General features: G+C 51.0%; 1 protein-coding gene across 4 annotated transcripts in view; it reads right to left on the reverse strand.

The window, feature by feature from the left end:
• Positions 1-1,695: 1,695 nt before the first annotated feature.
• The window catches only part of Olfm1 (olfactomedin 1), a 41,655-nt gene continuing 17,197 nt past the window's right edge, over positions 1,696-26,153 (reverse strand). Inside the window, exons 1-6 of one of the 4 annotated variants that reach the window (XM_028757005.1) lie at positions 25,915-26,147; positions 23,803-23,952; positions 19,412-19,567; positions 17,249-17,468; positions 9,807-9,913; positions 1,696-3,376 (exon numbers count right to left, since the gene is read on the reverse strand). In XM_028757005.1, coding sequence (XP_028612838.1) covers positions 2,702-3,376; positions 9,807-9,913; positions 17,249-17,468; positions 19,412-19,567; positions 23,803-23,952; positions 25,915-26,064 — 1,458 coding nt within the window. In that variant the 5' untranslated portion in view covers positions 26,065-26,147 and the 3' untranslated portion in view covers positions 1,696-2,701. Of the gene's footprint in view, positions 3,377-9,806; positions 9,914-17,248; positions 17,469-17,644; positions 17,982-19,411; positions 19,568-23,802; positions 23,953-25,914; positions 26,148-26,153 lie in introns of those variants that run through there. The other 3 variants (XM_028757006.1, XM_028757007.1, XM_028757008.1) reach the window with 3 other exon arrangements.

The following is a 26,153-nucleotide window of genomic DNA, read 5'->3' on the forward strand; positions in this document are numbered from 1 at the left end:
TCTCTCTCTCTCTCTCTCTCTCTCTCTCTCTCTCTCTCTCTCTCTCTGTTTTCCTTTTTGGTTTGCATTTGAATACTTACCTATTTTGGGCACTTGAACTACTTCTCTTAGATCCCAGAATATGTTGGATGAGATTGGTCACAGGAGGATGGAGAGCCCGTGGGAAGAAGATTCTCTAGCAAGTGTGGAGGAGGGGAGGCCTCTAAGATGTTTGTGTAGTGGTGAGAGGGATCTGAGGCCAGAAGGGAGGTGGTCAGGGGCATGCTAGGGCCCTGTGCCTGGGGATCCCAGTGAGAGAGGGCTAAAGCAGACCCTGTCTCTTACAGAAAACTGTCCAACCTGCAGGTTGTGTTTGGTTAGATTCGGCCGAAAACAGCTATGAATGTAGCCAAAACAAAATCATGAATTTACTTCAAACATTAAGAAATAGTTTTTGCAATTTCTTTTTGTATCTTGAACTTTGTAGTTAACATTGTGTAAAAATGTCAAAAGGTTGGACACACCAGACAGGCCATTGGTATCAGCAGCCCAGTGAGGAAGGGGACTGGGATCCGGGTTGTGGTCCCTGGAGTTGCAGTGGCTGGGATCTCCATGTCAGACCTGACTGATCTATGCTTATCACCCTTCAAGAGGCCTCCCAGACCCCCTTGCCACCATTTTCCTGTGGCTCTAACTATTGTCAAACGCCAGATAATAAGAGTGTCTAGTATGCCTAAGCTGGGCATAGCCCCTAAATGCCCACAGCTACTTTGTTCCTAGTTGCTCAACATGGCAGTGATGTTAATTTTTGTTTAAGCACAACACTATTGTCTATCCTTAAACATCCTCAGACTCTCAGACCTACAGCATAACTGCATATCATGAGTATCAGCTTGTCCTGAGTGCCATCAATGTCTTGCTTGGGGACCAACCATCTGCTGTCCCAGGACATGGATGGGAATGTGAGAGACTAGTTTGCTCACTGACTGGGGAACTCATACCTTGACCCATGTCTACACTGTCCACTCTGAGTGGGGTGACAGACGCCCAACAGTGGTGGTGAGGAGAGAGGAAATAGCTATGATACCGAGCCCATACGTAGATCATAGACGGCAACCACCTGTCAAATCTGGCACCAGGCACATCACCATGTTCAGGGAGAGCAACTCTCGTGCCATCACCCCACTGGCTGCCATTAAGCTCCAAGATATTCTAGAAAGGCTCTTGACCTGAGGCTGTGACTTGTTCTACAAGAACCTCAGGGCTTTCTCAGATACAGGGGTCTACTTGAGTGTTCTAGGATATTATCTGCATGTTGAGTTCTTTGAAATTGCCAAGATATACACATCTTGGGGTTTCAGGACATCTCCTCCTTAGATTTGTGGCAGCTCTTGGTGAAAGGTTGGGTCGGAAGTGGGGTGGGTTCACCTTCATGGACTCATCAGCATTAGTGGGGTCTTGGCTAGTGTATACCAGTGGCAGCAGGGCTGTCTGACATGGGTGCCTGCTCCAGGGAAGAAGAGTTGGTGAAGGGTGGGAGACCCTGGCCAGCCCAAGGTGGGGGAAACTCTAAGCCTTTTCTGACTTTGGGAAGTAGGAGGTTACAGTCTACTGTCCTCTCTCCCTTCTGAGTTCTGAGGTCTAGAGGGTAGCTACGAAGTCCGGGGTGCCCATCTTGTACATCCCTCTTGTCACAAACAATAAGCAGAGCAAGGATATCTCCTAATATCTTTATTGTTCCTTAGTTAACTGAATAGTACAAAGTTGCCCTCTTTGACTTATTTTCTTTAAAAAATGATCTTTCCACACATGGCTGCCCTTGGGGAGTTTCTTCCTGTTGGAAACTGAAGTTTCCCAAGATGCGTCATTCCCATCCATGGTTACACAATTCAGATAACTTGACAAGAGAAGAATTTCACTGGGTTATTATCAACATGAACTTGACTATGTCTCCTATAAGGGCGAACACTGATTTTTTTTTTTTTCCTTTTTGGAAACAGAAACCATCCACTTATCAATCCAAACTACAGCATTGCATGACAACATTCATTGCATAAATTGAACACACGGAGTTACCACCTTGGGGGATAACAGACGGACACCTCACGATCTAGCTACAGGGTACGCAAGTTCAACAATGTGGGTACAGCAACTTCACTCTACGCACACCCACCATCGCTTCGGGAAAGTACTAGACACAGGTCCATGAGCTACTGGGAGCCTCAGCACAGTTAATCTAAGAGACAACAGCACGGTCAAGAAAAAGGCAGCTGCGATATGTGTGGGCCGAAGCAGCCTACACCGCGCGCCACAGGGGCTGGGGGCTCAGGGTGGGGAGAATGGCCATCACATCATCTCTCTGGGCACAACCTAAGGAAATGTCCATGCAATCCTAACAGTGGGTTGTTCTTGGGTGAGAGGGGCCAACAGTCATCGCCTTGCTTCTTTGAGTTATTGGACCAGAGAGGGATGGGGGTGGGATGGGGACAGCCAAGAAGCCTTGGGCTGCAGTTCCATCCACATACATGGTGGCTTCTTCTGAAATCTGTGGCCCACCTGCATGAGTAGGAGGAACACAGAGAGGACACCATCACTCGGTGTCAAAATTGCGCTGATTTCTCAAAATCAGGACTGCTAGTATTCTTGGAATCATTTGGCAGCTGTTTCATGGAAATGTCCTCAGGGTGAGGACTTGGACCCTTGGCTTCTGGAAAAGCAGGAGCTACAACTCATCAGAGCGGATGACATGGAAGAGGGTGACATTGTAGAGGGTCTGATGGCCATTGTTCCAGGCGTACAGCGCACGGTCTTTAGGGTTGTAGTCCAGCATGGAGATGTGAGAGTATTTGTTCTGGAAGGGGATGTCAATGTACTCGTAGGTAGAGGCGTTGGTTTGGTAGGCATAGTGGACCTTGGTGCCCCCCGAGTAACCATTGGTGACATAGAGGGTGCCGCAGATGATGAAGGCCTCACCGGCGCTGCGCTTGGGATAGCTGGTGTTCCAGGTCTGGAGGATTTGCAGTGAGACAGGATCCAGCTTGCTGATGACAATGTTGCCCGCATTCTGGTTTGTGGCATAGACAGCCCAGAGCCCATTCTCGTCCACCATGAGGTCGATGTCTGAATGGCCACCCCAGGCATAGTGGTACATGTTGTTGTAGCCAGCATAGTCCAGGCTTCGTGTCTTCAGGATCGTCTCTGTCTTCAGGTCAAATCTAATGATAATATGACTCTGGAATTTGTTGAAATAGATGGAGCCATTGTAGACCACCTGGCCTGTGCCTGACCAGGGGTGTGGGAGACGGTGCGAGGTAAAATTGTCCGTGTTCATGAAGTCCACCATGGACTTGTACTCACGGACAAAGCGGTTGTTGTGATAACCATCCATGTACCAGACCTGTGGGGAGAGCAGACGTGGTTAATGTCCCACGGGGTGTGGGAACTTAAGACAGAAGGAGCTGGAAGTTCAGGACTATAGAGCATCCTGTCCTACCTTCAGGAGCACTGAACTCCCCCTGGGCTCCACTCAGGCCTATCTTCCTACCCCCAGGAAGAGTGGGACACAGTGGAGGGACAGATGTGGGGACAGGTGGTCAGGGCTCTCCTACATACACAGTCCACAGCCAGTCTATGTAATATACAACGGTCGGTGGTAGGGGAAACCCCACCAGGTCCCCAGTCCTCACTACTTGGGATAGCACCATGTTACAGGACAATGGTCACATCTTTTTGCTCACTGTTGGATCTTGGCCAAGGGCTTGGGAGAAAGGAGTGTCCTCAACTTGGGGACTCAATGCTGGAGTCAGCCTGTATAGCTGTTATGCAGATGCTCACACACTGGGGAGCTTCTGTCTGCAAGGACAACTGTCTCTCAAGGTTACTGGGAAGGGCCATCTTCCAGTGTATGGATGTGATTGAGTCCTCCACCTTACCAGTCTGTTACAGATGTAAAGTCTGAGTCACTGTCTCTGCTGGTGTGTGTGTGTGTGTGTGTGTGTGTGTGTGTGTGTGTGTGTCTGTGTTAGAGAGGGGGGGGGGAACCAAGCTTGAGCAGGGGAAGGTAATTAACTGGGGCTTTGGTTTGTTGCAGAGGCAATTGTTCATTCCCTAATCTGGAGAAAGCACTTCTCAGACTGGAATATGGACCTCCCAGCCATGGAAATCAACCAAGTAACAAACTCAGCCCCGACCTGAGTCTGAAGGGAAGTTTGAGTTACAAAGGAAGTGATTTCTGACGACTACTTGCATGCCAGTTAACCTGAGAGCCATCTAGACTTGGAACAAAAACCTTTAGTCATCTTGAAGCAATTTTGGGGCAGATGAGAAAGGGGTGGGGTTAGGAGAGGAGAAAGGCAATACTCTCTGCCTGGCTTTAAGACAGCTGCTTTATCCACAGAGAGCCTGGGAAGCTGAGTAGGGATTAGGGCTGTGGCAGCAGCTCTCAGGCTTGGTTCCTGAGACATCCAATCAGATACTGGGAGGCAGATGTGCCTTTTGTTTCTAATGAGATTAAAAACACCAACAGCAACAACAGAGTCTCTGTCTGGGGTTGTTGCTATCCTGAGTCTCTCTTAGATCATCCCTCAATGATATGGGTTATGGATTAGAATGGAGATATCAGGACATATACAGATAACCCCTTGGTCTCTCTGGAGAAAGGCTACCCACCCCCTACTCCCTCACCGGGTTGCTTCATGGGATGGGAGTTCTCCATCTCTTTGTATCTTCTGCTTTAACCTCCTTCTACAGCCCTCTCTGTTCACCTATGAAGCAAGTCCCTTCTTAGTGCTTTGGAGTGGGCTCTCCACAGCATGAAGCTAGTGATTGGTTTCTGTGTTTTTTGGGTCTAATGTATAACAAGATGATACCAATATCATTTCTAAGGATTAGATGCCATATCTAATTTCTAAGGATTTCTAAGTGGTCTCTTCTCCATATACTAGCAAATCAGACACAGGTTCCAACTGTTTTCTGAGAACACAGACTAGGTTACATTAGGGCAGTGGGCTCCAGAGACCGAATATTCAACTACAGGCTATGGAGGCTTGGGACATGGGCCATTCTACAGAAGAGAGCCACATGGCTCCAAACCCAGAGCCTCATGGGAAGAAGCCCCATTTCTACTGTTGTTCACTGTGTTGTGACTTCTGCTCTGAAATGGCTTTATTTTCTGTCCTTTCCAAGGCTGGTGTTGTCTCTGGGAAGTGACTCCAGAAACAGTTGCTGGCTCCCAGAGACGTGGCTCTCATTACTCTTGACAGGGTCAGTGGTTCTTTCCAACTAGACTCAAGGATGCTCTGCTAAAGGTGGAGGACAGAGTCAAGGGGACCTACACCACTTGACTTTACTTAGAGGACACAAGTGTCATCATAGGAGGCTGTACACCAGCGGAGCTGCCTTCGATGCAGGACAGCTGCTTAGGTCATAGAGGTGACCAGTGGATGAAAAGCCACGCCACCTTCATTCTTCTGGTCCTGATTTCTATCTCTCAATAGCTGACCCTGAGGATTTTGGCATAACTGACCAGACCATCTGAAAAAGAGATGTACACACTTCCTTTTCTAAGTAACTTCACAAGCAAGACTGTTAAAATGGCTTTCAAACCATATCTTAAGTCTAACTCCTCTGAGACCTATGTCTGAGCAAAGATTCCTTTGATCCATGTCTTACCTCTGGTATCACCCTTCTCAGGCTACAGAGTGGACCTGTAAAAGCTCTTTAGGGAATAAACTCTATGGCTAAGAAAAAGGCGTATATTGGCATATCCTAATGTCTGAACTTAGTTAACAGATTTAATAGTTTCTAAGTCCCATATCACATCTGTAGCCGTTCCCCAGGCACACAGGGGTGTCCTTCTAACATCTGTGCTTGACTCTGAGTGCCTCTTATTTTTCTGCCTGAGAACTAACTTGCTAACTTTGCTTCTGTCTCACCCCATCATTCTCTTTGATGGATGTCAAGGCCTTGCCTGTTTGAAAGTCCTCTAGGCTTTGTGGGGCTCCCTGAGCTCTTCTGCATACGCTAAAACTCTGCTGCAAGTCTCACCATGTTCAGATGTGAAAGCGGAGGCTACTTAACTAAGTTCAATTGCTTTCATCTGGGATGGGGACCAGGGCAGAGCTGCCAGGGCTCTGCCCAGCATCTTATGGTGCAGCCTTGGTGTTGGGTGATGCTATTTAAGGGACCATCTCAGTAACGAGTTTTGCTCTTCTCTCTGGCTTGGCAAGCATCTGACAAGTGTCCTCCTGAAACTGCTAACATCAAGGAATTCAGCCTTGGAAACCATGTTCTAAAGGGAGCAGTTAGTGAAGGGGTGGAGAGAGCCTCAGTGGGAGGCTAGGAGGAAGTGGCAGGATGCCAGCCACCCCAGGAATGTCCCAGTCCCTACTCCCACTGAGAAAGGATTAGAAAGGATACCTAAGCTGCCAGCAGACAGAGCTGCAGGCACCAGTGGATCTGTGTAATCTAAAGCATTCTGGATAATTCCGCCCTCTGTTCTAAGGATCATCTGTTGGTTTTGATGCTGTTTAGATGAGGGGACGAGCCTTTGAGCACAGAGCTAAGGAAGCTGTGAGGAGTACGCCACCCTTTTGAGCATGAGCCTCCTGGGGCAGTGGGAGCATGGTACAAGCCCCCTCTCTGATGTCTTGTGTAAGCTACACTGAGGTATTCCTGAGGTGGGGGACCAGTAGGGAGCAGAAAGGGAGGTGGGTGGGACATAGCTCTGTCAGTGTCCCAGTCCAAGTAGACTGTGAGCCTAAGCATCCAGAATGAACCCTCTGGAACTTCAGGGGCCTGGAGGTGTGGTAGAGTGGTATGGACTTAGGCATCCTACACACAAGAAATACAGCTAGCTCCTCCTCCCAAGCTCCTCCCACTTCTAATGTTGGTGTAAAGGGCCCGGTCTTTGTTGGGGGCTGAGGGTCTGTGGCTCACTGCTGAGTAAGGCTTCTTAGCACAGCACCTTACACAGTTGGTGTTTGATAGAGGAGAGCCCGTGCAAAAGTGTCTCAAGCTAATTAATTTTGTTCTAACGGTTTACCCAGAGGCAGTGGGGACTGAGCTGGCTCAGCGTAGTCCCTCAGCACACACACTGATGTGGGGCTCTGCAGCTTCCCAAGGCCTCCTCATGGGGCCCATGCGATTCTCCCCTCTGTTTACCCCCATCCTCCATGGGGGCCTGCTCTATAGCCAACATCAATTTCTCTTTTTTTCTTTTTCTTTTTTCTCTCTTTCTTTCTTCTTTTCTTTTTTCTTTCTTTCCTTCCTCCTTCTTTTTTCATTTTTTTTTGCATGTGTGTGGTGAGTTATTGGTCTCCCATGTGTATGTGATCAAAGTAAATGGGAGATTGGAAGAAAGCAAACAAAACAAACACTGCTGGTGTTGATCAATGGCTGAGCGAGGTGACATGTCACTTAGCAGGCTGGTATACATAGGCCACTGTGGGGGCCACGTGGTCCAGAGCCCAATGTGCCCAGAGCAGAACCCAATACAGTGTGTTCGCTGCCAGCCAGCATCCTGCCTATTCCCTGCTGTCAGCCCTCCTGAAGTCCCCTCCTTCTTCTAGCCACTCTGCCTGCCACCAGAGCCTCCTCTCCTGGAAGGCAGTCATGAAGCAGAAAATAGATACTTAATTTTCACAGCACCCATGGGTGTCCTGACAACTCTGTGAGCCTACACCCTTGCTATGCCTCATATTCCAGAGGTTAAGGCACACATATATGTAATGTCAGAAGGCTCCAGACTTGGGTCCCTGTCTTGGCCTTGGCTAGCCAGTGTGGGGTTGATGGTAGTTTTCCTGCTCTGTGCTGTGGGGAGAGGTCCTTAATGGGTGGCATCAGGAGCCTCAGTCCAGAATCTCACAGATTCAGTGACACCAGGGACCAGCCTCTGAGAACCATGGGTAGGACCTGGCCCATTTGCATGAGTAGTGGTAACAGTTTCTCAGAAGCCTGGAAAGAGGTGCCAGTGCTAGAATACGTATAGAGAGCAGTGTGTGTGTGTGTGTGTGTGTGTGTGTGTGTGTGTGGCAGATGTAGCTATATCATTCTCTGCAATCCAGAGCTAGTAACTAGACATGAATGACATGGTCGGGGTAGAGCCTGGGATGATGGTCTGGACTTCCTAGACATCTTCTGTCTTGCCCCTGTTTCTCTCCATCATGGCATCCACATCTGTAGTAAGGGGGTGTTCCTAAGCAAACTTTGAGCAGAGGTAAGTTTTTCTGACAAGATGTGGGTACAATCAAAACCTAAGTGTCCCAGTTAGCATTAATTGTCAACTTGATCCAACCTAATACCAGCTGAATAAAGAGTCTCAGTTGAGTAGCTGTCTTTATTAGGTTGATTTATGGGTATGCCTAGAAGAGACCATTTTGATTGCCTTAACTAACAGAAGGGCTCATCCCACTGTGGGTGGCACTATTCCCTATGCAGTGGTCCTGAGCTATGTTAGAAAGCTAGCTAAGCATAAGCCATTGTTAGCATCCTCCATGGTTCCTGCTGTAATTTCTTGCCCATGGGTGGGTGAGTTCCTTAGTCAGGGGTGATGCTTAGAGGAATAGCAAACAGGTCTGCCTTCAGGTCCCTGCTTGAGTTCCTTCCCTGACTTCCCCCAGTGATGAACGTGACCAGGAAGTTTAATACAAAACCAACCTTTCCTTCCTAAGTTGCTTCCTGTCAAAGTGTGTTATCACAGCAACAGAAAACAAGCTAGAAGGCTGAGAAACTATATTACCACCACGATCCAGAAAACAGTGTGAGAACAACTTATGCTCACATGGCCCTGATCCTACTGTACCTTCTGGGCAGCCCTGCCAGCCCTCCCAAGCTGTCTGTCATGTTTAAGGAGCTGGGCCTTTGGTGGCACTGGTCTATAAAGCCATGCCTAGCCATGCCCATCTCTAGTCACCTCCTGTTTCCAGTTCTGCCCAATCTTGCTCTGCCTGCCATGGAGAGATGCAAGAAGACTTAGAGCATCTTGGATTTCAGGCTGCTTCCTCTGGGCCCAGGGAGGAGCATCCAGTTCTGAGTGTGGCTGTCCACTCTCCTGCAAACCTCTGATGAGAAGAGTGTTTGGGAGAAGCACCTGGACCCTAGGAGGCTCATCCTGGCTGCAGTAATTAGTGCTGGATGGCATCAAAGGATTCACAGAAGCTTCTCTTCCATCTCTGTTGGAGTTTCCCAGAGACCCTGACTGCTCCTTACAGGCCTCCTCCATCCAAGGGGCCTCCCAGCCTCTGACTCCTCATGCCCCAGTTCCTAAAAGGGCTGAGACCACAACCCAGTTCCAAGGAAGGAGAAATAGGCAAAAGAAATGGGCAGCTGCCTCATTTTTCTTCTCTGAGGTTTGCCCACGGGGGAAACACCCAGGAAAAAGAAACCCAGCCTCTTCTCGGAATCAAAAGGGAACACAGAGCTTCTATCAGCCATGAAAGGAATGGCAAATGAGTACAAATCAGCTGTCGTTAAAACAAGAAAGGTCTAATAGATTCCATCCCCGAAGCAGAGGCTGTGATGGGAACCGCCCGGAGCGGTCAGCACAGTAGATGCCTGGGCACCTGCTCAGCCACTTGGCAGAGCTACTGCTGTTCCTCTCACTGCTACCACCATGCTCAAATGAACAGCCTCCCCATCCCACTGTCTGTCACTAGTGTCAGCATGGGGGCCTCCACCAGCTTTCCTTCAAAGAAGCCCTTGGGAGACTATAGCTCTATCTAGTCCACATCCCTCACAGTTGTCTGCCTGGGAGGTAGACATGGCTGGCACTAGGGTGAGGAACAGATACCAGGTCTTTTAGGTCCCTTAAGAGCTTCAGGGACACTTACCCTGTTATCACCTTCTGGGGCCAGTGGGTCTGTCATCCAGGACCCGAACCTTGAGCCAGAGGTCTTGACAGTCACCGGGTCACTTATGCCTGTCAGCTTCCCGCAGGCTGGAACAGAGCGCACACAGGTGAGGGCCAATAGGCAACTGAGAGCCTTGGCCCCCTCCCCCAATGGCACAACTAGGCTTGGAGGACAGGTGCATCTTCCTCTTCCCCTCCAGATCTGAAGCCCTGCAGCTCATGATGTCACTTACACAGGTCCCACTGGTGGCCCAAGAAGAGCCACCCCCTCCTCTAAAGAGAGCAACTGAGGGCAGGAACGGCAGGGCATAGCAGTGAGTGGGCTGCCTTCCGGGACCTTGTGACTCCTTGTAAGCAAAAGGCCAGGGCAGCCTAATAACAAGTGAGGTCTGGCCTCAGCAAGCCTCAGTCTTCTCTAGGAAGCAGAGCAAAAGAGCTCAGTAGTCTCTGGCTGCTGGAATAAAGCACGTAGGCAAGATCCTCCTGGATCCAGGTAGGATTCACCTTCCCAAACAGAAAGACAATCCTAGCGGTCCATAACAGCACCCCACATTGTGGGCACATCTTCCCTGTGTATGTGTCTGTTTTGGAACCAGCCCCCTGGTGGAGGTGGGTGGAGGCTTGTTGGTGTCCTGCTCTGTGTGTGTATGTGTGTGATTTCTATGCTCTCAAGAGGGCTGGGATTGGAGCTTCCTGCTCTATGGGATCTTGAACGTGACCTCTGCATGCCTCCTGTCTCACAGATGGCCAGAGATGACCTCAGAGCTACAAAATGGTCATCCAGGAGGTGCTGAGGCTGTGACCTAGCATTCCTGCCTTATTCTGCAACTCTCTTGCCACCCCACGGACCCCCAGCTTGAGCCTGATGTGTAGGATTCGTCCTCATTGCACTAGGTCAGGCTTGAGTGTGACCCCCCCCCCCCAGTCTATAGGATACCCCTCAAGGACCACATTAGCATACACACACACATTCTGCAAAGTTCACAGAAGATCCAGTTGCTTAGGCAGGATTGTGAGAGGCTTAACCTGAGACCACAGGGAAGCAGAGATAATCCTACAGTGAACAGGGCAGGGCAGGCCTCAGGGACGGCACAGCCCGCCCTGCTCCCACACTTAGCACCATCTCCTAAAGCCCACAGTAGGGTGGGCACCTTCACAGTGGCATTGCACAACACTGGAAAGAACAACGGCTTGGCTTGTCCTAAGAGGAGGCTCAGCAGGATTAAAAATCTACCTTAGACAGATGAAAGACACTCCAGGCCTGGATTTCCACTGATGTCCAGCCCTGGTACCCCGCCCTTCCTGTTCCTTCCTCAAAGGCACCTCCCCTTCCAGGAGGAGCTTGAGTTTTCCCACACCACACTTTCTACTGAGGCTCAGGGCTTCATGAAGGTCTTGAGCACAAGGTTCTAAAAGGTATGTCTCTGACCCCAGGGCATGCCCACTTAGCCTCTGTTCACACTGCCCTGCCCAGTCCAAGCTCTGGGCTTGGAGGAGATACTAAGGTAAGGGAAAGAAAAAAGAAGGGCATGTGGAGAGGCTAAGGTTGCTCAGTGTCGACAGCAGCCGGAAGTGAGGATCCTGATGGGTCTGTAGAAAAATTCCCTTCCCATGAGTGCCATAACCAACTTTACACACACACACACAAGCATATATATACACAAAGACAAATGCACCCACCCACTTGCACACCTGTATGTCTTCTGAAATTCGAGTGAGTTCATTATGTGCTTCCTGTGGAGGCTGGGCAGGGGAAGCCATATGCCCAGGCTGGACTCTACCTCTCCCAGTTTTTTTTCCTTTGTTCCTGTTGACTTAGGGGGTGAGTCTTGGGTTTCCAGGAGACAGAGGCTCCTCTAAAATGGGTGGGAATTGAAAGAAACCAACAGAAGGCAACCTCTCTGCCAGTCCTCTTTCCAGACCCCACTCTGCCGTCCAGACCCATCACCCACAGAGCACTGATCCCCGTAATTTCTCATAGAAGGTCCTCTGCTCATCCTGGAGACATGAGCTATGAGCTGCTTGGAGGGTAAGATTCAAAGGAATCAGCATGCACAGTTGTCATGACTGGAAATCCCTGTGGAAGACATCTTTACCACCCAATGGCATGTTGTGCTTGTAGCCAACACATGACTTAGCCACACACTAGATTTTCTGAGATGCCAACTCACACTAGATCTGTCCCAGATCTGCTAGAGTTCCCTTCTTGGTTGGACATTCTCCTGAAGAAACCTGACATCCTCCTATGCATCACTGGTCATGGCAGAAGTGTTAGGAGGACGCCCACCTCAGCTTGGATGCCTAGCCCTGGTCCTAGCCTTCCCTGCCTCCATGGCCGGGCCTATTCTATTCCTACTCTAAAGCTCACCTTCCTGCCCAACTTCTAGGGCTGAGCCCAGACACATGCCCAGACCCTAAAGATGTCTTTATCCCATCCATCTCTGTAACCTCAGCTAGACCACATTTCCTGGGGTTGCTAACCAAAGCGCCTGAGGCTTGCTGCTCCAGGTAAGTAGTCTCTTCCACTCCCCATATTCAAACGAATGACTTGGTGTACATCCGTTCACCATCTGACAAGTGCTGGGCTCTTGAGGGTGAGCCTCTGGGCAGTGAAGCCCACCCTTCATGCTGCCCATGTTGATCTCAGTTACCAGAAAGCAGGCATGGCATCACCAGTGACCTCAGGAAAGCACACTAGCATAGGTACACAACACAGGCCTTTCAGAACATGTCTGGATTGTTTAGTGATCCCACCATGGATTCAGATGGGAATGTGTAGAAAATAGGACTTTGCTCTCAGCCAGGTCAGGGGCAGCCTTGAACAATCCTACCATACTCCACCCATACAAAACTTTCCTTTCACTATCTCAGAAGTGACAGAGGTCCATGTCTGAGTTCTACAGGAAAGACGCCTAGTAGGACCAGCCTGCTAGCCATACCCAGCCATCCTCTATGTGCATAGTCACCGTGCAGTCAGCCTTCCAATACTTCAATGCTGAGGAGGGTAGGGAGGTGTGGCTACTGTGTCTCCTGCTCTCTAAGCTGCTGGGGCAGGCACAGTTCCCAGGGCCCATGGGGCTGGAGGCTGCTTGCTCTCCTTGAGTCAGGGAGTTATTTTTGGTTCCCTGTCCACACTAGTTCTGCCAAGACCTCTCGAACTGACAGAATCTAAAGGAGTCCATGGCCGAGGCTTGGAAGTATCTTGGCACACTCAGTTCTAGAAAGTGCCTCTCTCCAGTTGCACACTCAGGATAGATGGGGGTGGGGGTGGGGAGTGGAAGAAGCCTGCTGTAAGGATGGATCCCATGTGGGAGGGTCTTGGGATGGAGATGCCTGGCTAAGCTGGAAGCTAGACAAAGCCTGAGCACTTCCTGGGAAGATGCCAGGCTGAGAGCAGCCTGGACCATTTCAAAGCTTGGGTCAGGATAGGCATATCTGGGAGGCTGGGTGAGAAAGTCTGTGTCCTCAAACAGGACTTGGCTTCCATTCTCAGTGTTTAGCCCTGAAACTCGAGAAGACCTATGTAGAAAGAAGTCTGTGGGCTGGAAACAAAGCCCAAGACACAGGTGAAGGAGCCCCAACCCAGGCCCAGGTCTGGATCCACAGCCTACAGCAGGCCTGTGAGCATTGCTTAGAGTCATCATGTCCCCTTTGCCTTAGCCAGGAAAGGCATGGCCTCCTGTGGACCACAATTTAGAAGAAATGGAAGAGGCAGCCCTGGTCCAATGGTGGCTGTAGGCTACAGGAATCCTGGGTTCTCATCCCTTGGGCTTCCACTGTCAAATCACCTTAAACTCTCCCATCTGGGAGTGATCACAGAGCTCTATGGGCCACTATGGCCACTGCCCCTGCTAGTGGAGGCCAGCCTCCACCTGTTGACTCTGACATCTCAAGTGTTAGGAAGGTGTCTTTTGATTTTCCTTGAAGAGCATATAGGAGCTCACAGCGCAGCCCAGCACGGCGGCCAGTGTCTCCCACCAATGCAGGGACCTGCAGTTATAATCCTACTCATGTGGCTGCTGGGTGGACAGTTCACCTGGCCAGCAGGCAACTTGTAAGTGGAAGCCACAAGCTTTACTAAGACATATTTTCAGTAGAGTAAAAACCACTCTTTTCCCTTGGGTTGGCCCTAGCTCTCTGGGGGTCTTCCAACCCACCTGCAGAAAGAAAATAATCCCACCGGGGTGGTCTCGGCATCAGTGCCAGGATGGTATGACAGGGAGGTCATTTAAGCCAGCTAGTCCTCCATGGCAACAGTGACCAAGGAAGCCGGCAGCACCAGTGTGGCCTAAATCTGGGGAGTGGCTGCACTGAGCATCCCAAGTTCTGGCGTCAGATTAGCTGGTGGGATCTGACCTTGCGGCATCCTCTCAGCAGTCATCAGGGTTCTGGGTAGCACTGCCTCTCTCCTGCCTGTGGATGAGACTTGCTCTAGGGGATTGTACTTCCCAGAAAAGACCCAAGACATGTTATGCCTAAGCTCAGTCGAGGAGGAAGATGCTTCAAATTCCAAGACCACTTAGAAAAGCAGGTCATCCCATCAAGAAACCAGAAGCAAATGTAACTCTGGACCTTGAATTGAGATTTCCGCATGTGTGAAGGAATTTTCACCAACTGATTTGAAGGAAAGAGGCAACCAGAGCAGGTCTGATGAGAGGCTTTGAGAGATGCAGGGAGCCCTCACCTCCCTCACTCCCAGTGAATGTAACCAAGCATCTGCCAAGGCAGACACTCCAAGGAGACTGGGGCTTGGGGACTTAAGGACTAACACTCAACTACCAAGCCTCTACATGTGTAGAGTTCCACCCACTGAGCCAGCAGTGAGTGCTGCCCACATCCAGAGGCTGCATTCTGGGTACTGCCATCCTGTTAGTAGGCTGCTAGGGAGGCTGGGGGATGATACCTCTCAGTAAGGCTAAAGATTGAATTAAGCATCCATAGGGTATTAGTCCTTACATTCCTGGGCTGAATGAAGGCCTGGGACAGATGCTAAAGCCATCTATAGACTATCAGTCAACCATCTGCCACAAACTTCTATCAGCTGCTTATCTACCCAGCCATTAACCAATCCTCTTCCTGTCTGTGCTTCTACCATCAGCTCAGCCTCCCTCTGTCCCTTTATCCTTCCAGTTATTTCCTCTCCCCACCTCCACTCTCTCACCCTCCCACCCACCTGCTTACTGACCTATCACAACCCCAGCTCCTCTGAGCCAGGCAGTGCAGAGCTAGAGACAGGAAGCATATCTACACATTCTCCTAGTGAGCCCAGGCCCCGGGATTCTCTATACCTTTGTGTTGCAAATCAGGAGACACCGCACCGGAAGACGGCAGCAAGGCCTGGGAAAGGCGCCTGCTGTTGAGTGGCTCTTGCTACTTTCACTACTTTATAGCTTAGCAGGCTAGGGGGCTCAGAGCTCACTACCCCGCCCCAGCTGCTGCTTCTCTTCAAGTACACGTTATTGAAGCCCTTCAGCCCTCGCTGGTGCATCCCAGGGTGGGATTAACGCTTTATCATTCTCTCTTCATTCCCAAATGACTCATCTTAACAGCCCAAGGGCAGCCACGTGAAAGCCCCAAGATCCTAGCCATAAGGTAAATTCACGAGACTGCTAAAGATAGGCCGAGGACAGATGGGAAGTCTGGCTTGCCTGGGATAACCTGGAGAGTCGTGTGTGCTGCCCCCATCTCCCAAAGGCCCACTAGCTTGGCAGCCTTGGTAATGTCCCACCATGGTCTCCATCTGGATTCCCTTGGTTTTGGAAACGAAGGAGGGAAAAACCTGGGAGGGGAAACAGCATTTTGGGGGAATAAATAGCAAACACAGGCTCTGGGATCTTCAGAGGTATCTAAGTGCTTGGCTGGGAAGACTGGGAAAAAGGCCATGGTGGAAAGTCAAGGGAAGAATGGAGGGGTCCTGTAGCCTGTTCCTTAGCACCATACTCTAGGCACTCCTAGGAAACCTGTGCAGACAGACAATGGAGGCTCTCATCCAGACCCACACAGGGGCTGACTGATGCTACAGCCCCCACCACAGTGGGTCATGGGTTTCATGAGGCACAGTAGTAATAATATATATGGGACATGATTCCATGGTGGCCTTGCAAGTGTCTCTGCAAAACAACTAGTCCCCAGTGCCCAGCATAGTTTCCCAGCTCATCAGGCCTGTGAGCCCCAAACTTTATACTTTTGCTGGGGACAAGCCAGGAGCAGCCACTGAGAATCACCTGGAAGTCACAAGACTACTTGTCTAGTGAATGCTCTCATCTGTCATCTAACACCAAGGTTAGGGTGTTTGGGTGTCAGTCTGTGCGGGAGCACATGTGTATGTATGAGCTCCAGTGGAGGCCAGAAGACAACCTTAAGTATCATTTCTCAGGAGCCAGCCACCTTGACAGGGTCTCTCACTGTATTATTTCCCAAGTGAGCCACATTGGCTGGCCAACGAGCCCTAAGGCCCACCTGTCTCCCCTTCCTAGCACTAGGGTTCTTTGTACATGAGTTCTGGGCACTGAACCCAGGTCTTTGTGTTTGCTCTGCAACAGAACCATCTATTTGGTCCATGCCAAGGCTTTTGAAAGGGTGTTTGTTCTTTGGGATATTTTAAATTTGTAAGGGGTAGATAGATGAAGGAGGGACTGAGTCAGAGCATAACATAAGAGTTCCCCCAAATCTTTCTGGAAGGTCACTCTAATACGTACATGCTAGAAAAACAAATGAGTTGGTCAGACTCCATGGGGGAATGTTGACGCTGGTATCAGGATCCAATATGTACGATTTAGAAAGGATCCCGAGCAGCCACACGTGCAGTACGGCCAAAGTCACGGGGTACTCAGAACCCAAACGCCACCCACCTCAGCACTGTTGGGGAATATGAATCTGAGGGAGGCAAACCACCTTGCTCACCAGTCCACTCCACCCAGGCCTCTGGGGGCCCCCACTTGCTCTGCCCATACATAACCTGCTGCTGTACCCTCTTTTTAATTCCAACTAAACCTGATGAATTCTCAAGGTCTTATCAGTTCTCCTCTTAACCTGGTTGGAGATATGTTTCCAGCCCTTTAAATCTATCCTAAAAGCACATGCATGGACCACACACATGCACATTAAGCACTCACACCTGTGCACACATATATGCAACCACCCAACAGCATGTGGCATCTAATATCATACTTTTTTCCAAACGTTAGATTCAGTGGGGTCTAGACCTGGCTCTGGCATGGGGCTTGCACATGGGTGATGCCCTGGGGTGGGTGTTGCCTGCACTTCTTGCTGCTATCTCTGGGTGGCCCTACCCAGAAGCCCTGATGCAGCCATCACCTGCTGAGGCCAGGCGAGCACTGTGGCTTCAGCATCGCTCCCTACACCTGCGTGTGTGGCAGAGTCGGGCCAGACAGTGCCACACCGGCAGGGTGCTGGGCCTACCTAGTTTTTGCATGCATGCACGGAGCCTTTCTTCAAGATTGGACACTCTGTTCTGAAGTTCATCGTAGTCATAGGCGCCAATTTCCTCTTGCAGCTCGTTAAGCACTGACGTCAGATTCTGGACCTCCTCCTTAAACTGCAATACCAATTTGGCATCGGCCTTGTACTCTTCCAACACAGGAATCAAAGGCCTAAGTTCATCCATTTTCGCTTTTATTGCCTGCAAGGTTAAAATAAGCTGGTTCAGTGCGATGCATGCAAAAACTTGAAATACCCTGCCTTGGCCTGGCTTCTCCCTACGAGAGGGAAGGTGTGCACACTCCCGTTTTAGCAGTCAGTCAGTTACGGGTCCCAGTGAGTCAGGAGAGCATATTAAACAGTCCTCAGAACACCACGTATTTGGGAAAGGCCTTTATTTGTCAGTTGAGAATGCAGCATCTTAAAGTTACATGCTTTAGGTCACATACACAAAGTTTGTGGTTGGTTTTTTTTTTTTTCTTTTTCAAAAAGTGCATTGACAAGGAAGGGTTCAAACTATTCATGGGATGCATCTAGAGTCGCATGCAAAAGGAGGATCCTGGCTGGATTCAAGGTTCCTTAGTGAAATGGCGCTAAGGATTGGAAAAGAATCGTAAAAATGCATGGTGCAAAAAGCTCTCTGGCTCTCTCATGGTTACATGGGGGGACTGCTTCTTCAGTCACTGGCGCATTGAAAAAACTCTTTAAGTTAGCCCTGCAAGCAAGAAAATGAAACACCGTTGAAAAGCTAGCTCACTAGCCTGCCTCAAACAGCCATTAAAAGACATATATTGCATGGTCACTTAAGAAAAATCACACTTTAATCATTGTAAAACAAGTTACTCAGATGGTGATGAGACACCCTCATGGTTTCTGCTGAGATTCCTTCATGCAGTGAGTACAGCCTAAAAGCTAAGGGCTAGCTCCCGCTGTCCCAGAGTCTTAGAGACCCCAACTTTGGATCTCAGAGGGTGCTCTGTAGACGACAGTCTCCAAGGGGAGCTACCTCATGTCACTGAAGACTCTTCAGTCTGCCGAGCGAGCACAGGAGGGCAGATGCTGGCCAGGACAGAAACAAACTTTTTGTCTGTAAGGTCAAAGCCTTTCACCAAGGTAAGTCATGATGGCCAAGGGGCACAGCAGCTCCCTGCCTGGACAGGAACTGAGGCTTATTTTGTCTCAATGGGATCCGCCTGCTATTATTTTATTTATAACGCAGATTTATAACTTCATTAGCTTGCCATTTTGCCTACCTAATGTACCGCTTTTAAAAGGAGGATTAGTTCCTGCTTCACGTAGGGAGTGCATCAAAGGATAACATTAGCATGAGAGGACAGAGAAGCATGAGGCAGTTTCCAGCCAAGCGGCCGTGTAATTTGACCTGTTCATTTACATCAGGGCCTGATTCCTAATTAACATGCATGAACACCTTAATTAAGGTGGCGGATAATTCCCAGCCCAGCACTAGTGGAGAGTCGTGTATATATACATACTTGTACATATGTATATATAATTTCAGGTCAAAGGAAGTGAGCTTTTAACGGCCAGGGTCACATGGAGACGCAGAACATTTAGCACAGCTGCATCTACAGTGTGCCTTGTCACAGCTAAATTAGGTCAGAAGTGAAAAACTGCCCTGAGTGATCAGGGCCCAGAAATGGCTCTAATCAGTTAAGCTAATCCTTGGCTAATGTGATTTACCTGCAGCAGCTGTGGAATGCTGAAGGCTTCTAATGATACCCTGCCCAGCTAATATGCCTCAGCTAGAGGAGAGGGGGCTTGGCACCCCCATTTCCTACTGGCTGATGAGGAAGGAGAGAGGGGCCAGGGTGTGACGAAGGGGCTGACTAAGCCCCACCCTCTTCAGTGGCCGGAGTGGGTGGCCTCTCTACTCCCGGATCGGCACAGCTTTGCAAGGCAGAGAACAATCCTTGCGGTGCTCCCCAGACCCCTGAGTACTACCTCTGTGGGGGATGGGAAAAGAAAGTCGTCTGACTTGGAGGAGGAGGAGGAGGAAGAGGAAGAAGAGGAGGAAGAAGTAGGGAGGGAGGGGGAGAGAAGGAGAAGGAAAAGGGAGGAGGGGAGGGAGGCAGAAAAAGAAAGAGTAGGGAGGAAGAGGAAAAGAGCCTCGGAGGGACTGCATACCTTGAACTGCCTGGCCAGATGCTGCTTATGGCTCTCCTCCACCTGCTTGAACTTGGACTCCAGGCCTTTCATCTGGTTCTCCATCTTCTCCACATACTGCAGGTCTCTCTGAGTTCGCCTGTCCAAGACTTCTATGGATTGAGACATGTTTTGCACCTGTCAAGAGGGTAACAGGTTCAAGGCAAGAGTTGCAGCAGGTGTCAGCCAGTCTCCTCCGTCTGCTCATCAGCCAGGCTGACCTTTCCCACTGCACCACCCCAGAGCCAGGAGTGCTCCAAGCCTGATTTACCAGTTAATCACCAGCATTAGGCTGTTAGGATCAAGAACTCCCCAAACACTGCAAATTGGCTGGGTAAATATTCCCTCCCACCCTGACAGTAGGGTACAGAGATCAGGGAAGGAGCCTTGAGTTGCTCCAGGCACGGGGCTGCGGGCCATTTCACTCTACGTTTATGGGTGGGGCCTGTTTCCACTCTATGTCAGGGAGAGACTGGCAGCCTTAGGCAAGTGCATACAGCAAGAGATGCCAAGCCTGCCTGGGGTGTAAATTCCTCCCCGCCAAGTCTCCTGGAGTGTCCTTGCCGACAGCATTGGTGTTAAGTGTTGAAGGAAGGGACAGAGAGCCGCTCCAGGCTCTGTGCCCAGCCTTTCCCCCACTGCACACGCCATCCATCAGCCCCACAATATCATAGGCAGATGACTGCTCGGCAAACACGCACATTCAGAACGCAGAGTCAGGAATCAATCACCCAGCAAATGAAGAATCGCTGTTTCACGTCCTTACGGGCACTGTTGAATGGAGTGCAGCCTCAAGATGGGGCTCTGTTATTCAGCACGATCCCAGAGCGTGGCAAAGAGAAACAGCTTTGGTGCGGCCACCTGCCAGCACATTTCATTTTCAGGAAACTGGCTATGGCTTATGCGAGAATGGATGCTCACCAGGGGTGAGGGGGGAGGGGAACCAAGGCGCCGAGGATGCCGCAGTGGGTTGGGTCATCTCGGAATCTAATCCAGTTACTAACAAGGAAGGTGCCTCCTGAGTGGCAGGTCTTCTTGCTGAATTTTTTTTTTCTTTTTGGATTTGAAAAAGATCCCTTCCTAGGAACAAAGTCCTTGGGAGAGAGGCGTGGCTTCAAAGCACAGTGGTCAGCACAGTGCTGGCACAGCTCCCATCTCCCACTACAGAGCCTTCAGACCAGTAAGTGGAGTAAAATAGGAAGAGATACTAGAAGCCTTCTCAACTGGCCAAGGGAAGATATCACCCATGTCAACACTTTAAAACCATATGGGATTTTAGGACCAGAAAGCAGCGCACGCTCACCTTCACATTTCAGTGTACAGAACAAGAACAGCCTTGCAAGGGGCTGACTGTGACTCTGCTCCCTTTTTTAGATGCTCAAATAGAGCTGCTCTTGCTGGACACCCTCTCTGGCCACTTGATTCCCCTCTGAAGGACTGCATTGCTTCTTGTGAGAAAAGAGGTCATTTGCTCTTGTCCACCCTTCGAGGCCCAGCCCAAATGCCACTGCCTCCAAGGAGTCTTCTGGGATGAACTCAAACACTAAATGACTTGTGAACAACGCCACATCACTGGCACTTTGGAAGGTGAAAGTGGGGGCCTCATCCACACCTGAAGCCAGAACAAGGACAGCCAGTGCAGGAAACCTGTGCAGCCTGCCTGGCCATCTCTAGCCAAAGCCGCTCTTCCCTGTCTCTTCCTTGCAGATTTGACACCAACAACAAGAACAGATCTCGAAAGTCAGCAACACATATAGTGGGCACAGGCTCAGTCTAACAAGACAGTGTGGGTGGGAGATTTTTGTCCTTCCTAACTAGGGACCAATGCTTTTAATGAATTTTCAAATGTAAAGATTAGCCTTAACATTAAAAACAAAACAACAAAAAACTTAAAGATGTTAAACAGCTTGGTTGCTTTAAGATAAACCACAGTCTGACCCCATTTTCTAGCTAACCATTCAGCTAAGTCTTCCATAATGGAAAATGGGTGACATCCATACAAACCCTCTGGGGATAACAGCTTCCACACACGCCTACTTCCAGCAGTGTCTCCAGAAGCCAACCAGCACGGTCAAGGTCACAAGGTCATGGGATAGTCTTAGCCACTGTGGCAGCAGGTGCCATGAAGTGGGGGAGGGGACATGCACAGCAGCCACACACCTGTCATCCACCTGGGAATGACTAATTGCTAATGTTTATTGCTCATGTAAGCACTGGCCTAAGCCAGCTATGTTATTTATCTCACTTGATCTTCATAAAACCCTGGGGGGTGAGGGGGAGCTGTTCTGAGTCCCACATGCCAACACAGATACACCAGCTTAGAAGTTAAGAAACTTGGCCTCAGCACACAGACAGGTCAAGGTCTGGGGCTACAGAGCCTTAGCTCTTGGACTAAGATCCTGTGTTCCTCAGAGGACACAGTTCCATCCTGGTGCCAGCCTCATCTCCTCCTCTGCCATCAGACCCTGGAGGAGCTGCTCAAGGATGCCGAGACCCAATCCTCAGCAAGGACAAGGACTCTGGTTGGACCAAAATGGAGACTGGTACCTGACCTGCTGTGCAACCAAGTGGATCTGACAGAAGCCCGATGGTGGCAACGCACAACTGGTCCCAGGGTGCAAAGGGACCCAAGAAATCCAGAGCCATCTCTGCTGTTGCCCAAGATGACAGGTGCCAGCTGGCCCCACAGGCAGGGAAAAAGCAAAGTAGAAGAGAAAGGAGGCGCGATGACCAGCCTTAGCGTTTGGGCGGCAGAGCAGGCTTGGCTCATCAATGCTGACAGGCACAGTAAATGAAGGCCCTCCCAAAATAGAGTCTGCGCGGCGTGAAATGGGGCTTTAAATTTTTAAGCAGCAAAACTGGCCTGAATAGGCAGAGAGGAAAACTGTGCAGCCTCATTCTCAGGGGCCCCTAGAGCTTTCTGGAACCATTTCCCAGCTTTGCCCTTCTCCCAGGGTCCCTTGCCTTGGGCCCCAGTACCCCCAGCCCCACCCCCTTGCTACAGTTCTGAATAATTAAAGGCTCAATTAGGCTCCTGTCTAGTTTGGTGTAAATAAATGTCCGCAGGATCTGTTAAATATCTTTTACTTGAACTCTTTTCAAGCGATTTACTCTGATGGCTAAAGGTGGTGAAACAGGCCAAGAAACCAACACACACTCCATCCCTTTGGGGAAGCCAGCCTCACAGGTACCATGATGGAAATAAGGTCCCAGGTCTCTTCCACACAGGGACTGGCAACAACCTGGGAGCCATCCCAATTCTCAGGCTGCTTCCTGCTTCAGCAGCTGAATACAGGAAAGGGGACTGGTCTGCCCAAGGTGGTGGGAGCCTAGCTGTGGCCCAGCTCCAGCTGGGAAGGCCAGGTCCTGGCAGGGGTGAAGCTGGGCTCCAAAGCCATTCTGTCATTGCAAAGATGATTTCTGTTCCCAGGGCTTCTCTTCAAGTTACGGAGGATGCTTCACCCCGCAGATCTCACAAAGGTAAGGGCTTGAAAAGTCCAAAGCCAATCAGTAGGGAAAACCCTAGCTTTCCTGGTGTGTGTGTGTGCTTGCGTGCGACATGTGACCCCACTGTTACTGGGTAGGAAAGGTTCCTGCCCTGGAGGTGTCTTTTCTTGGGAGGGGAGGAGGGCAGGATGGAAAAGTCCCTCATTTTCCCTTCTCTCCATGGTAGCACCCCAGGGATCTGTCATAGTGAGGTCAGTTGCAGAATCTGGGGTCCTGAGAGCAGCCTATAGGTTCTCTTGGCAAGAAACAGAACCCAAACAGGAGGACAGCTGGTTCAATGACTTGGACTAGCTCCCTGTCCAGCCAGCTGTGTGGCCTGGGGACATCAATCTGAGGAGTAACCAGTGGCCCTGCTGAGTTCTTGTGACAATGAAACAAGACTCAGAAGGTGTACAGAGATACTTCGCTGCCCTCATGTTAGGGAGCACCCATGGGGGGAGCGACTCACCAGGTGGGATGGAGACAGCCCCATGGAGAGCCTGCATGCCAGGTATCTGGAGCCCACCATTTCCCTGGCTGCACTGTGGAGCCTTTGGATCAGACCCCAAGCACTGCTCAGAGGAGAAATGGCATGTGATGAAGGAGAGCCATGCTTCTGGCTTTCCTAACAAGCTCTTTCCTAGAGCCCTCAGAGCCCAGGAAGCAGGTGTACTCATCTCTCCCCCCTCCCCCAGGGCCACCCTTGTCCTTTTTCCATCCTCCTATCCACAAGGCCATCGGCCCATTCATTCATTCACAAATACTTGGGGGGGGGTAGGGTATGTCAGGGAAGGCCCCCGGGTGGGCCCTGCAGGCTGGCCAAGCCTCAGGCCACCACACCGCACTCTGCACGTGCAAGCTCACGTACACGCCCTGCATGGACTCACCTTCTCCAGTAGCTGCCTCAGCTGTTTTGTGCGGGCATCCCGTGAACACATGGTCTGCTGGGGGGCGACCACCGTGCAGATACACCTGCCCTCACTGTCCTGGGCGGAGCTGTACACCTGCCAGCTCTCCTCGGGGTTGGTGGGCAACACCTGGAGAGGGGCAGGCAGGGAAGGGCACGAGGAGAGAAAGAGAGGATGTGAGGATGTGAGACCTGAACCTGGGTACTGAGGGCTCAAGTAGATTGGAGAGGAACAGTGCCTTAAAATGCATGTGTAACTCTGGATGCTCAGCTTTGCACTTTAACCAGATTAATGCGGGGGGTGGGGGGAAGGTGGGTGGGGCTGCAGATGCACTAGGATGGGTGAGGGGCCGTGTAAGAAACCAGTGGCTAAAGGCTTAGGGAACCAGACACCTCTTCTCCCAGCAAAGTGCAGACTTGCCTTGATCTCCTGTTCCCTAACACTTGGAGACAAGCGCCATTGTTAATGGCCCCCAGTCAGCACCTAAGAACTGGGAGCAGCAACAGCCTAGAGCTGTGCCGTCTCCCCAAACGCAGCCTGGCTAAGATGTTGATTTCCAACTCCATGAAGTTCCCCCCACCCACTAGCCACTTGGTGGGTGTGAACAAGTATGTTGTGTAAGGACCACCCTTAACCTCAGTCCTGAGGGTTTGCCCAAAGACCACCAAGGACCCAGAGCTGAGAGTGGCTAGGTTCACCTTGCAGGCCCTCTATCCCAACCATAACCCTGACCTTCAGACACACAGCAGGGGCAGTAGGGCTCCTGCATACACACCCCATACCCCTGCCTCCTGTCACTGCAGCCTGCCCAGTCTCCACGCTCTGCCCTGGCATCCTGCACTTCCCTGCTATTTTTAGGTAAGGATGGGGAAGAAGGCAGAGGAGCTACAGTAGTGATAGACTGATTTCATTCATCCAACCTCAGCAGCTCGGGACACAGAAGCATGCAAACTCTGTATCATGAAACTCACGTCGATATTTTTGTTTGGCGTTTTGGTGTTTTTTGAGACAGGGTCACATTACGTAGCTCTGGATATCAGGGAACTCACTCTGTAGACCAGGCTGGCCACAAACTCACAGAGATCCACCTGCCTCTGCCTCTGGGACTAAAGGAGGGAGATACCACTCCCGGCACCAGGGCACTAGGGAAACTCATTTTAAAACAACAGGAGAGGCAGACCCAACAAGAGTCATAGGTGGTGGTGGTGGATCACACCACAGAGCCCTTGGGAGCAAAACTGGAGGAAAAGTCTTGCCCCTCACCTGTCCTTTCCATTGGGAAGTTATGCCAGGGCCCCTTTCCAGTGGCCCCTCACTAAAAGGTGGTCTCAGCTCAGCCTGCCCCATTTATCATGGAAGTCAGCCTTATCCAGACCCTCCACCCCTGCCATCGCTCCCCACCCGCAGGCTGCTGCTGACATGGAGATGCGATTTCCATTTCAGAGGCTAGTAGGGAGGGGTGGGTGAAGGCAGCTGGGTCCCGCCCAGCTCCTCGCAACCTCCTCCGGAGTGGACGCTTAGATCTTCGAACGGGAATGGGAACCGAAGGGTCCCTTGGGATTTGGGGGATTCAGGTGAGATCACAAGATCTGACCTTCTGTCTTGGGCCCCACTCTGGGCAGGTCCAGTCCGCCTTTTACAAAGTAGGGCGAGCTGAGTCCTGGCTGGACCTAGCCCGCAAAGGGCTTTAAACAGCATCTCCACCCCTTACATGCTGAGTGACCTTGGCTAAGTCCCCAAGTCCCTAGCTTCAGTTTCCTAAGCTTTGCAAAGAAAGATTTCCTAATATTAGTGAACGAGGACTCTGGACTTTTGAACCCCTCCCACCACCACCAAAGCAGGTGTCTTCAAGCCCCTCCAGGGACCGGGCGCAAGAAGCATCGCCCCAAACGCCAGAGCGCCGGTGGCGGCCGCAGCTGGAGGCGCTGCTTGGCTGCAGAGCGGAAGGTGGGCTCGTGACCCCGGCTCCTGCAACCCTCCTTCCCAGGGTGACCCTATCCTGTGCTGCACCACCCGGCCAGCCCGGGGCTTCGACCCAAGAGGAGCCAGGAGGGAGGAGGGGCCTCGAGGGCTCAAGGCGGGCGCACTTACGCCGGTGCTGCGGTCTAGCGTCCCGCCGCTGGCGGCCGAAAGCCGGGTGGTATTGAGGCCCACCAGTGAGGGCAGCGTCTGGGACATCCAGTTGGTGATCATGGCCATGGTGCTTAGCACGACCCCGATCTTCAGCAGCGGCACCGACATCGCGCCTCGAGTGGCCTCCTGCGCCCGCGCCGCGCCGGCGCCGGCTCTCGCGCCCCGGGCAGCCTCAGGCGGCGGGCACCACGGCGGGC

Source organism: Grammomys surdaster, unplaced genomic scaffold (genome assembly GCF_004785775.1).
Source record: "Grammomys surdaster isolate TR1022 unplaced genomic scaffold, NIH_TR_1.0 126133, whole genome shotgun sequence".
NCBI classification, from domain to species: Eukaryota; Metazoa; Chordata; class Mammalia; order Rodentia; family Muridae; genus Grammomys; species Grammomys surdaster.